The sequence below is a fragment of the Bactrocera latifrons genome, unplaced genomic scaffold, assembly GCF_001853355.1.
Source record: "Bactrocera latifrons isolate USDA-ARS-PBARC rearing strain unplaced genomic scaffold, ASM185335v1 scaffold_206, whole genome shotgun sequence".
NCBI classification, from domain to species: Eukaryota; Metazoa; Arthropoda; class Insecta; order Diptera; family Tephritidae; genus Bactrocera; species Bactrocera latifrons.
In genome coordinates this window covers 395,017-408,670 of record NW_017535586.1, presented here as the reverse complement: position 1 = coordinate 408,670, position 13,654 = coordinate 395,017, and the positions used below count along the sequence as shown (strand labels likewise).

Here is a 13,654-nt window from a genome sequence, read left to right as displayed (position 1 = left end):
AAGCAGAGGAAGAGGAAGACCTCCACTCCGTTGGAAGGACCAGGTGGAGAAGGGCCTGGCTTCACTTGGAATATCTAATTGGCGCCACGTAGCGAAAAGAAGAAACGACTGGCGCGCGTAAGCGGTGACTACGCCAATCAAGAAGAAGAAGAAGGTAGTAACATTACGGCCGTCTCGGACACTGGCGATCAGAAGTCAATCATATTTTGTCATATTTCTTTTGGTTCTCAACTTAACACGAGTTGACAATGTGATTCTGTTCCGCTCAGTTGGTATTATATAATATATCATCTATACCTTATTCGTTTGTTGATATTTGCCTATTTGGCACGCAAACAGACTTTACTCTTTCGCATATCGAGTATACACACATACATATGTATGTATGTATAAGTAGTTGCTCGAGGAAATTCGTACTAAAAATACCAGTTTTATTTTATTATTTAATTTATGTATTTCAAATGCTCACGCAGGCTTAGCTGATTTAGAGAGCATTTTTAAATATACATAGTATGTAGTTATATACATACGTACATAAAAACATATGAACACACGTGGGTGAAAACACTGGGAAAAGACAATGAGTCTTATAAATTAAATAGCAATCAAATAAAAACACAGAAAATATCAACTTATTATAAGTTTATATGCGCATATATAGAGCATACATATGTACATATGTATGTACCTTCTATTTGATATTTGAAATTGCAGACTTTTACAAAATAAGGAGCATGTTTTTCGAAGGAAAATTTTATAAATAGTATTATCGATCGATACGTATTTATGTACAAACATAGTACATATTTCCAAGAAAAGTTGGAAGGCTGAGTTTGATATATATGTTCATAAATTAAAGTGTCTTTTTGTCATTAACTTCAAGTGATTTCTACGGCATTATATTACTCACCTTTATACCACCAACCAAATCATCGAAATCTAATGAAGTGGCATTAAAGCATTGGCCAGTCGAATATGCCATAAATATTTATTTAACTTTACAGATAAAACATATGTATGTATTATAGTTCACCGAATTTCAATACCGCAATTACTAGATGTTGGAATATATTTGAGCAACAAACAATAAAACGGTGATGGTTTGCATAGCTACTATATGGATGTTTCGATTCGATATTATTTCCCGATTGGCGGAACTAAAAAGATAACAATAGGCGAACAACTAATTACACTTAAAACGTGCAAGTGGCAAATACTACTTACCAACTCAACAAGATAGGTATAATAACTTTCATAATAATGTATACACGTACATAAGTGCATACTTATATACTTGTTATGATTAAAATCGTTACACTTCATATTTTATAATTTTACGATTGTTAGTGCAAATAAGTACTTATTACAGTTTATTAACCGCAGTGAGCTATTGAAAAAATGCATAATTCTCCACTGTTTTCTAACGTCATCCAATTAAACACAAAAGTTCTGGCATGAAATTCCTTACTTACATATGTACGTATGAATATACATACAAAGACCATTATCAAATTGCATTCAATAATTATTTCTGTATGCACACTCAGTTGCTAGTTATCTTGCACATACATATGTACATATGTATGTACATACATATATACGAGTATACAACTTAATTAGCTGGATGTGAATTTAATCAATCCATTAACAATAAATGAGCATAGCCGTGAAACTTGCAGATGCTTCGCAGCTAATTGGCGAGTCGGCGCTAACCAGACCCTTATGATGTATTAATAGCGAATTGATCGGTAATCATGACTCGTGACGTCGGGTAGTCGTTGTCTGCTCTAGCTATTTATGCATATGAACACATACGAACGTACAAGCATTTCAAGTATGATAAGATAATCAGCTTTAGAAATTTGTTCAGTTCATAAACGCCGATGTCAACATTGTTTACCATATCAATGTAACTAACAAATGTTGTTCTTTTAGAGCGATAATTTCACAAAAAAATATATTTTTAATTAGTTCGCCAGAAATTGGTCCATTAGAACGATATATTCATAATATTTTAGTATATACACGTACATACAGGCGTATAAATATAATCAAATTGTAAATATTTTACTTAAGCAACTTATGGAAAAATACTTTATAAACTATGTGTGTATGTACGTATATTAATATTCCCTGCTTATGAAATAATATTGAAGAATAAGAAAATTAAATAAAAGAAACGACGAAGTTAGCTCTCGAAATTCAGCCAACTTTTCAGAAATGGAGGAACATATGTACATACATACATATAGAGTCCATACTGCCAAGCCATCTTGCATATTAGCGGTCTAAAGTCATCTGATTGAAGCATGTGAAGTATTATATTATCAGCAAAAATTTCTATTTAAATTTCATTGAAATACTTCAAATATTGATCGATACATGCAGTATGCAGTATAATGGAGAAGCTTGACATCGCTTAAGAACGTGGCACAAGGGCATGTATTATCTGGAAAAAATTATTCCTGCGGTTCATAATTATATCTCTCGGATGGATCTATATTTTCGGAGAATGCGTATCCTATCCTTTTTGCTGCTTAATTTATATACTGTAAAATGCAAAAATCAGATAGAATTTAAAAATGTGTTTAATGGGCAGTAGGGTGGTTGTAATCTAATTTTGCACGTGTAACAAAAAAGTCTTAAGAGTATTAATAAGGAGGGCACATATAGGTTCTTTGACTCATTTTGTTAAATGAGAGCACCTGCAACAATTATATTTAGATACGATAACAGAGATATCTTCTACTATCCCGATATAACTATTTACGCTCAATTTTGTTCCAATGACTTAATTGAATTTGTTTTTGAGGTTTTACTCCTTTCTTTCTCGTCGTTTCTTCATGTTAATGATTGAAGAATAATTGCTTGTTTTGAATAGTAATGTTTATCTCACAGATAAATGCGATTTCGCGATAAAAACCATAGGGGCGTAACATACATACATATACTCATATGTATCAACTATGTAGGTACAATCATGTGAACGGATTAAGTTGAAAAGATATATGTAAGTATGTATGTTCATACAATGACACTGGAAGTGATTGATAGTTTTCCTTCGAAATTAAATATTAAGGCAAGTCTATATCATATACTATATGTACAGAAATATTTTAAGTTATTTTCCGATGGGTGATCGACAATACAATATTTTGTTGTACATTTTATTGTTATTGTAAAAATCTGAGTGATAAAAGACGACCACGCCACAGGCAGTTAATTTCCCACCAATTCTTAGATAAAAAAAATGATATAACACAAACATGTGTAATATACATATGTATGTATATAAATGCCTGTGCATATATGCAAGTACATACATACATACATACATATTTTTGTTTAAATTATGATTTCTATTATTAAATAGGAATTGAGGTGGAGAAAGAGGGCTGTCGACCGCATGCCAATGGACACGCGTTGACCACGCTGCAATCATTCCAAATTGTCTTTATTTAACGGCGACATTGACACAGGCTATTGTGTCTCATTAGCACTTGCAGACAAGAAAATACATACTATAGCAGCATTAAATTCGATCTATTTACTTATGAGTAGAAGTACATACATGTATCTATCTATAATCGAAAAACGCTAATTATGGATATGATACTATATTTTTCAGGCATAAATAAAAATGTGCCACACATGGACCTGTTTGCTGAAAGAGCAAATCGAGATTATCAACAATTTAAGTGAATATGAATAAATTACTTATGTCTCCATAGGGGCGTAACATACATATACATATATGTTGGCTAACGTATATACATATGTATGTATGAGTGTACGTGTATGTATATGCATAGGCACATATGAATGTATTGTTAGAAATAAACCGTGTTTCAGTTGCTCGTGCTATCCCCGGACTTCGCACGAATTATGGTAAGATCTTACGAGTTTAAAGTGGCCAAGTGGACAATCTACTTTCAGCAAATAATTTTAGGTGTTTTCAGAGGATATATGAATGTATGTATACGTGCACACATGTACTATTTACTGTAAACCTTTATTTGTTTATACATATATATAATATATGTATATTAACATTATGTATGTATATATTTGAATGTGTGTTTAACCGAACTTATTACGAAAATTCACGTTCTGTACGGGAAGTACTATTCAAAACACCATCACCCATTTTCAGACTCAGCAATCATTACTGGATAATATTCGACCGAATAGACAAAGTCCAGAAGACCGTGAAGAATCGATTCGGCGCCGTTCACAACAAGTCGGACATACGCTTGGAACGACTTCGATAGATCGTATGATATCATACCGTTACACTTTTTCTTGTAGGGATATGTAAAGTCTACGCGAACAATCTCGCTTTCGATTAGGTCCTTGGAGCAAAACATGACGCGAGTCATTCACCAGTTACCACTCAAATAAATCATCGAAAATTTGACTCAATGGATGGACCATCTGAGACGTAGACGCGGCCAACATTTGAATGAGATGACCATAAATCATTATAAATGTCAAATAATGTTCTTTCGAATGATAATAAACATTCCCCATTAAAGCAGAAGTTTTTGTGTTTTTTCTCTAAAAAGCGTGTTTATGATAAATATTTGCCCCACATTTAGGAAGTAATGTCATTACAGCTGTGAAATACTGTTATCAATGATGTTCGCAAAGTAACGATATAGTGATAGATATGTACATATGTACATACATACAGTAGAAATATACACACAAAACCTAATTGTAAAATTTATTAATGAATTGTTGTGATATCTTGAATATTAAGTAAAATATATTATAAAACGAAATACATTAGCACGTTACCTCTGATGCAAATGTTGTATTAAAAAGATATATTTTTAATTTTAATTTTATACTAATAATATCAAGGATTTATGGTACATATGTATACGAGCATATATGTATGTTCATATCTTATAATCTATCCTACATATTTGAATGCTTTTACTCCAAAGTACTAAGCGAAGGATTTGGCACAATTAGGAGCGACTTTGTTTCTAATCCAGAAATTTTTTTGATTTCACAGACACTTAAGTTATACGTATACATATACTCGTATATGGACAGAGATACTTAGCACACTGAAGCAAGCGGAAACATTTTTATTTATATGTATGTATGTATATCTAAATATGTTTTTGTTTTTATAATAATGTTATATCTTGTTGTATACCTTATAAAACTTACTGAAAGAGATACATAGAAAATTTGCATGTTGTTCACCGGTTGCTTTTGCATGTTTATTGCAGGTTTTATTCGTGGTAGTCGCTTTTCAATTTTATAATCAATACAAGTGCTCACAAATGAACATTACTGGATGCTACTTCTCGCCTTTCAATGTTTTTTTTTTTCTTTATACATAACAGCGATATGAAATGGGAAAGGGCAAATAAGTTTAGAGGTAGGTGCAGGCTGGTTTAAATAAAATACAACTTTGTAGTGATTCCTTTTTAATCAACTATTTTTTATTTATTTTTTTTTTTTTTGTATCAATGTGGGTAACTTAATCTATTTATCATAACAATCACATTCGATTTTATGAAATGTACGCTCCTCATTTTGCTTTGTGCTCCTTTGTTTAACGCTAATTTTTTGGCAATTCAACTATCAATTATTAGTATAAATTCTGGAGTTTCTGGTCTTATTCCACTTTTTTCCATTCCACGTTATGTAAGTTATGTTGACAAAGTACCCTCATAAACGCGATTGAAGTGTTTATAAGAATATACATTTTTTCACTTGTGATTGATTCGTATGATTATTGTTGTGAATTGAAAAAAAATATACATAAATTACAAAAAACATCAGTAGAAAATAGATAGTGTTCATGTATGTATATATAATGGAATATTTTGGTATGTAAGAATATGCATACATTAATATATAACAAAATAATTACATTCCTCCATTTCAAAGAGATTGTAATTTTCCTTATACAAATATTACTTAGATTTTTTATATATTTATTATATAATTGTATAGTTTGGTTTTTGCCCTCCCCTTAAATATATATATATGTTTATACTGAATTTACATCCATCATGATATCGAAGAAGTTTCAACAGACAACACATCTTTGACATTAAACGTTTTATAGGTACCATTTAAAATTTAGTTTAATTTAATAATTTATAAAATTTATTTATGTACAGAATGTGCCCCATTTTTCTTCTGAAAATTTTGCAAATTCTCTTAAATTTGTTTCTTCTCTATATTTCACAGATTTTTAGATGTGCATATGGACTCAAGTTGAGCTTCAGGATTTCTTCGTTTGTAGTTTCTGGCATATGTACATGTGTACATACATAGTATATCGACCTTCACTCTCTCAATTTATAGGCTGCTTATTGAGTTTATTCATCAAGCAAGCAAGTTCTCACCAAAGCATTACAAACAGCATAAGGATCGCAGTTCGAGCTGGGACGACGATCTTCGAAGTAACCTTTACCTGCACTTGCTACACCACGTGGAATACGAACACTGGTGCCACGGTTCGCAATGCCCCAAGAGAACTTATCGATACTTGAGGTTTCCAAGCGGCCGACTAAACGTCGTTCATTATCCTTGCCTTCCTTTGGATCGTAGGCACGAATGTGGCGCTCTTGCTGCTTGCTGAGCTTTTTAATAGCTTCTTCTATGACTTTCATACCGCCATCAGCACGCATAGCTTTAGTAGAGAAATTGTGATGAGCACCAGCGCCGTTCCATGGCCCATCCATTGGTTTGGGATCAAATGTAACAACAATGCCATATTCTTCAGCAATGCGTTGTAGAATATACCGTGAAACCCATAGGTCATCACCAGCTTTGAGGCCAATGCTTGGACCCACTTGGTATTCCCATTGAGCGGGCATAACTTCTGCATTGGTGCCAGCGAAGTCGATACCAGCATATAAGCATGCAGTGGTATGAGCTTCTACTAAATCTCGGGCGTAAACACGATCGGCTCCCACTGCGCAGTAGTAAGGTCCTTGTGGTGCAGGAAAGCCACCTTCTGGCCAGCCGAAGGGACGACCCTCAATATCAAGTAACGTATATTCCTGTTCAATGCCGAACCAGGGTTCTTGATCAATAACTTTATCTATAGCTGCTTGACAGGCAGCGCGTTTGTTCGATGGCGTTGGTTTTCCCTCCGATGTGTAAGTATCACACATAACAATAATATCGTTTTGACCTGGCTTGAAGGGATCCCGATAAATGGCACGTGGTATTAGGGTGGTGTCTGAGTTTTCACCAGAAGCTTGGTATGTCGAGCTTCCATCATACTGCCAGTTCGGTAGATCTTCCACACTTTTTGGTACCTTATTCAAAACACGATCCTTCAAACGGATATTTTCACCAGTGCCATCAATCCAAAGGTAAGTTGCCTGAACAAGATTTTTTGGAGTTTCAAGTGTGCGATAGCGATCTAACAATGTTTTGCTCAACGCTGCATTAGGCGAATTCCTCAGGAAATGTGCTTGGCGCACAGAGGTCATATTAAGGTTGCGGAGTTGAGATAGAAACATGGAGGATGCCGCAAACTCCTTGTTAATAAAGAGACCAGCACATCGTAGAGCCATAATTTTTTTTTTTACAAAATTCTTCCCGATTTTGTATTGAAGTTATTATTATTGCTTATTTCTCTTTCCACAATATTCTCTTCAATGAAGGACGTTGAAGGACGCTAAATGTTAAGTTATATCTGCGTCGTAAGGTTGGAGAGTAGCACGAGTTAGTGGAAATATTTGGAAATTGTCCGAAATAGGTAGGTTTGTGCGTAACACTTCAAACAATTTGTATTCATTTATTTGCTGGAACTTTGCCTTTGTTTGGTTTGCTTTGTACTTTCGATTTTGATAAAACACTCGAAATTTCAACTTAATTTCATTGCAGCACTTTTCTTTTGTACTAATTTTTTCTCACTACACTTAGTGGTTTCTGTACATATACAAAAATCTTTTATGAACAGCAATGCGTTTAAGTCCGAACACCCGTTTTCTTTGAGGTTTGAACAATGTCTGACTGCGAACATAGCGAAGCACTCACTTTTCAGGCCTCAATCGTTGCGATTTTCTTTATCACATTTTCTAAATTCAACCTCTCCACATTTGGCTTCTGTCTTTCTTCATGTGTGTTAGTGAGATCTGCTTACTACAGAGAGTCGTTACCCTAAATGCATGCGTAGGCGAGCTACTAAGACTGTGTTTACACACGAAGACTTTAGTTGCTCCAAATTTGTTGGCTAGGAGCGAAGAGGAAAGATGAAGGGCACCGAGGGTAAACGGTTTTGTGTTCTTTTTCGTAACAATTCACTTCTACGCAATTCGGCATTACTTTTCATTGTGAATTGCTATCATTGTTTTAATACGCTTGGTTTCAAACGAATATTCAGAATATGTTCAGAAAAATAAGACAACTAAATTTTAGTATGTGATATGGAAAGGGATTCAGGAAATGGCCCAACGAGCATTGCCCGTGTGAATGCGATGGATGATATTGTAAGAAAATTTCCCGATAATGAGCAAAAAAAGTTTCCCTTTATAACCCCACACTTAAACACAGTAAGCAATCAGTAAACAGATATATGTACGTATGTATGTATACGAGTATACAAGTATCTGAGCAAAAAAAGGAGCCACTCTCGGCTGTGTATGGAAATACATATAAAAATATTTACAAATGTTTACTCATGCACGCATGTATATATATGCTTATATATATATATATTATATATGTAAATAAGTGTATAAGGCCGCAAAATATTTTATTTGTTGGTGCACGTTATGGTTGGATGATACGATGGAATGTTTGGTAAGAGGAGATCTACTTTATGGATAAAAGTCAATTGTTGAACATATTTATGTACTCGCATGTACATACATATGTATATAATACATATGTGCGCCTGTATCTGTAACCTGTAGACAATTAACCGAAAAATCAAGGAGTGTATATGTAAATAAAATTTGTGAACACACACACATACATATTCACTTATATGCGTATGGTATTGTGTCCAGTAACAGCTGAGAGCCTCCTTTGTAAACTCAGCTGATAAAGTGTATATGTAAGTGCACCGCCCAATAGATAATCAATGATATGCACATGAACATGTACGTATATATGTACATGATATGTAAATATATATGGTATGTGAAACCTTCATACATATCCATAATATATATACAGACATATGCCCCGTATGTACAATTGTCCATATGCATACATATGCATCATGTACGGGTACCACTACTGCATTTTAACATCAAACGCATCGCTCTGTTGTTTTGATTACTCCAAGTGCTTTGTTTTGTATGCCGTCGCACATCTGTTTTTGTTTTGGTTACAAAGTCCGAAATTTTTTTGGCGGCACTGGCGACATCACAAATATCGGATTCACCTTTCATGCCCACACGGTATTCCACCGGTGATGAATGTTGTAGCCTTCTTTCTGGGTTCTCCTAAAAAATAGAGAATATCTCTCGCTGAGTATACCTCTCCATATGGACTGTCATTTACGCATACAGATGTATTTATTTCACAATAAACATACTGATAGCATACATACATACTTACACTATCTACTGTGTAGATAAATGAATGGTAAACAAATTATAACATAAAATGGGTGCAGTGCACTCACAGCTGTTTCTGTTGAGCTTTTTTTGAGCAAAAGCTGTATTCGTATTTTATTCATACCATATACTGTTTGGGGAAGTGAACTTGTCAGACTTGTATTCATGTCACCCTGTTGGAAAAAGTAAAGTAAATAGTCGTTGGGTGGTATCAGCAGCCACTATCAATTGGTGAGTTGTAGTACCAAATATTGTAGATGTGTGCTCGGATGTCTGAGATTTTTTACTCAATGTGCGTCATATGTTTACATAATTTTCTTTAAAAAATTAAATTTAAGAAAATATAAAATTTTTGACTTTGGCTAAGGATAAGTGTTCGATAAGCATGATGAAGTTAAAAATTTATAAAAATTAAGTTACTGTCACTAGCTTGTTTCGGGTTATTAATTTTCGCTAGTTGATATGTTGTAATTATTAAAAAAAAAAAACATTTTGATATTTTCTAGCTAATTCCCGCTATTGTCTGCCAATTTTCCATTTATTTACTTTTTCATTATTTCGCTCTTCGTGAGAGTAACTTACAATTCGCTCAGTGTTGTTCTTAATGATAGCTAGCGGCTACTATCAGTTAAGAAGCAAACTAATAGTAGCCTAAAGAGCTTTATTATTTATAGTGACGACAGAAATTTGTTGTCACGATTCGCCAGTGTTTTTAAAACTGTGATTTTTGACTTGTTTATTTAATATCTGCAAAAAGCAAAAAGTAATATTCAAAAGAGATAAACCACGTTAAGAACTTACAAGCCATTTGTATTAATTTATGCAGTACATACATAGAGATGTGAACCAATTATCAAATGTCTGTGCATCTGAAAACATAGCATAATTTTCATTTTCGCTAACTGCCGTACTGTCAAAAATTCCTCTGCTCTAAATTTGCCTTAAAAGTTTTGTTGAGAAATTGAAAACTATTCACGAACATAGAAATGCGCATGCGCATGGAGAGCTTAGAATGAAACATTAATACATCGACCAATCACAGATCTAAACAAGAGCAATACCAAACACAATCAAGGAAGAAAAGCCTCTTCTTTTGAGAAAACAGGGTTTTCATAATGATATTCTCCAAGGTACTTTGACTTTCATGAATAAATTTTTATAACCCTTGCACTTGCCAACTTTTCGGAGCCTTAAGTATAAGTATCGTCAATTGCGTTTCACCTTTATTTGTAAAACGACTAGTTTTTTTTTGAAGAATAAAGAGGTGAAAGAATCAGAGGTCCCCTTCCACAGTATGTAAAGCGCAACGTTTGGACCCCGTGGTTGGCTGGGTTCACATACTAATTACACATTCAAACAAAGATGCTCAGAAGCAGCATTGCGAATTTCCACCAAAATGATTAGTATATTTAGCGCGGCATATGCCGGTAGCTCCTCAGTTTTATATGAGATATCATCGAAATAAGTCCATTCTGAAGTAAAGAAAAGGAAGATAAAATAAATATATGAGTATTATCGTAAAATAAATAAATAATAAAAAAAATAAAATCAACAAGATAACTGAATGCTTGCTTGTTTCTTTTGTGAAATCAACCACATAAATCTTTGTATGAAAACACTTTCAGACTACCTTTGTCGTAGCCGTTCGATTGATATTTTACATAAAATATTTTATTATTACGTACATATATGTATGTATTTGTGTTATTTTCGGAGCTTTCAAGTGTAAAGTGAAAGTATTTGCCAGAAAAACATCTAACACAAAAAGTCGAGCAAAATATTTTGAACATATCAGGCCTTTCATTGCCTCAGGACTACTGAAAATCTAAAAGAAAAAGTGAGAAAGTAGTTATTCTTTGTGGCGGAAAATGGATTAGAGCGACAATTGCCTGTTATCAGAAGTCAATATAAACCGTTAGAAAGCATAGCAATTTTAAAAACATTACAGACTCTTCTAACCCCAGTGATAAAAAAAAGTGAATAAAAGTAGGCACAGACGTGGTTAAAGCACTTCAATCCTGTCTCTAAACTAGTTATAAAGGTAAGAAATTGACAATAAGACAGTTTACAATTTAAAAATCTGTGGTCTGCTTAGTTTAGTTTGCCAATATTATCGATTTTTATAATGTGAAATAAACATCTACATACATACATATTCTCATGGGTATATAGTCTTAGCTCTTATCTATTTTATTAATCACGTATTTAATTCAAGATTTGTGGATGTTAGATACGGAATTGGTCTTAATTTAGAAAAGTCAAGGGTAAATGAGGTAAATTACACACGGACCACAAACATACATATGTAGTTTTAATTGCGCGTGCTGTTGTTGAACAGGATCGCCACACGCTTCTTGTCACATGCCATTTGTGGCATGCCGCACGCTGGGAAGCTAGCATGGCAGCCCAGTCTTCTTTGTGAGTGTAGTGAGGCTGTAAGAACACACGTGCGCGCAGCAGACAAATAACTTGATTACCATTGTAAATGCATTAACAGTGATTGCTTGTTTCGCACAAGTCAGTCCACTGGAATTTCCTAATCACACTTATGCCACTATTAACATAGACTCAAAAATTAATAATGTAGTTGGAATGAGATGTACCTACATATGTACCTCTGTACAATGCACGCATATTCATATGTAAATATGTACATATGTGTACATATGTATATACAAGTGAAAACAATGATATTGCGATTCCTTGATAATTTGTTAAAGCTATTGGACCTATTTGCATTTATCAAACTTTAGTTTCTAGAAAGTATGCGCAAATTTCCAACTAATAGCGTAGAGTTCTCAATAAACACAAATTCATATGTATGGATATATGTAGGTTCTTTTATTTCGAATTCGATCAAGTCTTAATGCTTAACACATATGTACATACATACGCACATATGTACTTTTGCATTGATATTGGTTTGTATCCATTGCTGTTATTGTAACGACAAAGCGTATTCCGAAATGCCAACATTCCTTTGCTATTTTTAAAAATATCAGCGGTCAGTACGGCGCCGATGTTTCGTAGCAACCACGACAGTTGGAGGAAGCGGCAGCCAAAAGGCCTAAAAAGTGTCGACACGACGATCACAACCATTCATTAATATTTCGTTTTAGCTGAACTTAGACGAAGAAGTGCGTTTGCCGTGATACATTTGTCAAAAGTTAAAAAAAAAGTCAAAGAACAGATTTCGTTTTCCTTGAGAAATTTATAAGGGTGATAGACAATATTATATGTTAATTATGTTTCATTATGCTTCTTAACATATTTAATATGTTATTAATTATTGATAGTGCAATTAAAGACATGTGAATGTATACATATGTGCATGTATATATGCATATTTATGTATATTATGTGTAATTCTATTAAACCTATCTACTTATAATGTGAACGTTTTGATGATTGCAGAGCTTTATGAACTTTAAGTAACCCCCGAATAAAAAGTTGTTTATATCTTATATATCCTGGTAGGGTTTGTTTTGCGAACACTCCTGAAGCGTATAAAGTTTGGCTTCTAAGTGCTAAATGGTTCCAGGAAGACATTACTTTATTGGAATTACTGTCAATTGATGCCACTATAGGTTATGTGATGTGAATCCAAAATATTGGTAACTTCCTCAATTTTTTAAGAAATTACACTTTGATTTTCCTACAGATATATGTATGTATATATCTTTTTTATACCCATACACTTATGTTTACACACTCATTAAATAAACAAAAACAGAGTTATAAAAATTCCTAACGAATTCCTTCTCGTTGTCATAAGTAACAGAATTCAAGTATCTACTATCTTATCTTCGGGAGTCATATCTACTGTATTATGGTTCCACACATCATTTAAGAAAGTGCTGAAATAAAATTAATTTGCCATGTTATATTTGCTATGTGTTCATACTCGTACAAACAATTCTTTAAAAGATTTTATATGGATAACTGTATGTGATACAATATACATATACGAGTATATGCAAATGCATATACATATACACTTGTGCTCACATAATTAAGCCACTGCATAGCAAAACTACGTTTCTGAAAATAAATTCACCGAATTAGCTTTTCATTTGTATAACGGTATGCAAAAAAGTTCC

General features: G+C 33.5%; 2 protein-coding genes across 4 annotated transcripts in view; one reads left to right on the top strand and one right to left on the bottom strand.

Moving 5' to 3' along the window:
• Positions 1-5,570: 5,570 nt before the first annotated feature.
• On the bottom strand, positions 5,571-8,020 carry LOC108968240 (glutamine synthetase 1, mitochondrial). The gene has a single exon (XM_018932152.1). The coding sequence runs from the start codon at positions 7,557-7,559 to the stop codon at positions 6,351-6,353; it is 1,209 nt and encodes a 402-aa protein (XP_018787697.1). The 5' UTR covers positions 7,560-8,020; the 3' UTR covers positions 5,571-6,350.
• Positions 8,021-11,015: 2,995 nt separating this feature from the next.
• LOC108968173 (ras-related and estrogen-regulated growth inhibitor-like protein) overlaps positions 11,016-13,654 on the top strand; it is a 9,571-nt gene continuing 6,932 nt past the window's right edge. The window contains exon 1 of one of the 3 annotated variants that reach the window (XM_018931985.1): positions 11,016-11,595. The gene's annotated coding sequence lies outside the window, so the exon portion shown is untranslated. The other 2 variants (XM_018931986.1, XM_018931987.1) reach the window with 2 other exon arrangements.

What these genes read in the sequence shown, in the direction of transcription:
- LOC108968240 (XM_018932152.1), bottom strand. Translation starts at nt 7,559, where the DNA reads ATGGCTCTACGATGTGCTGGTCTCTTTATTAACAAGGAGTTTGCGGCA.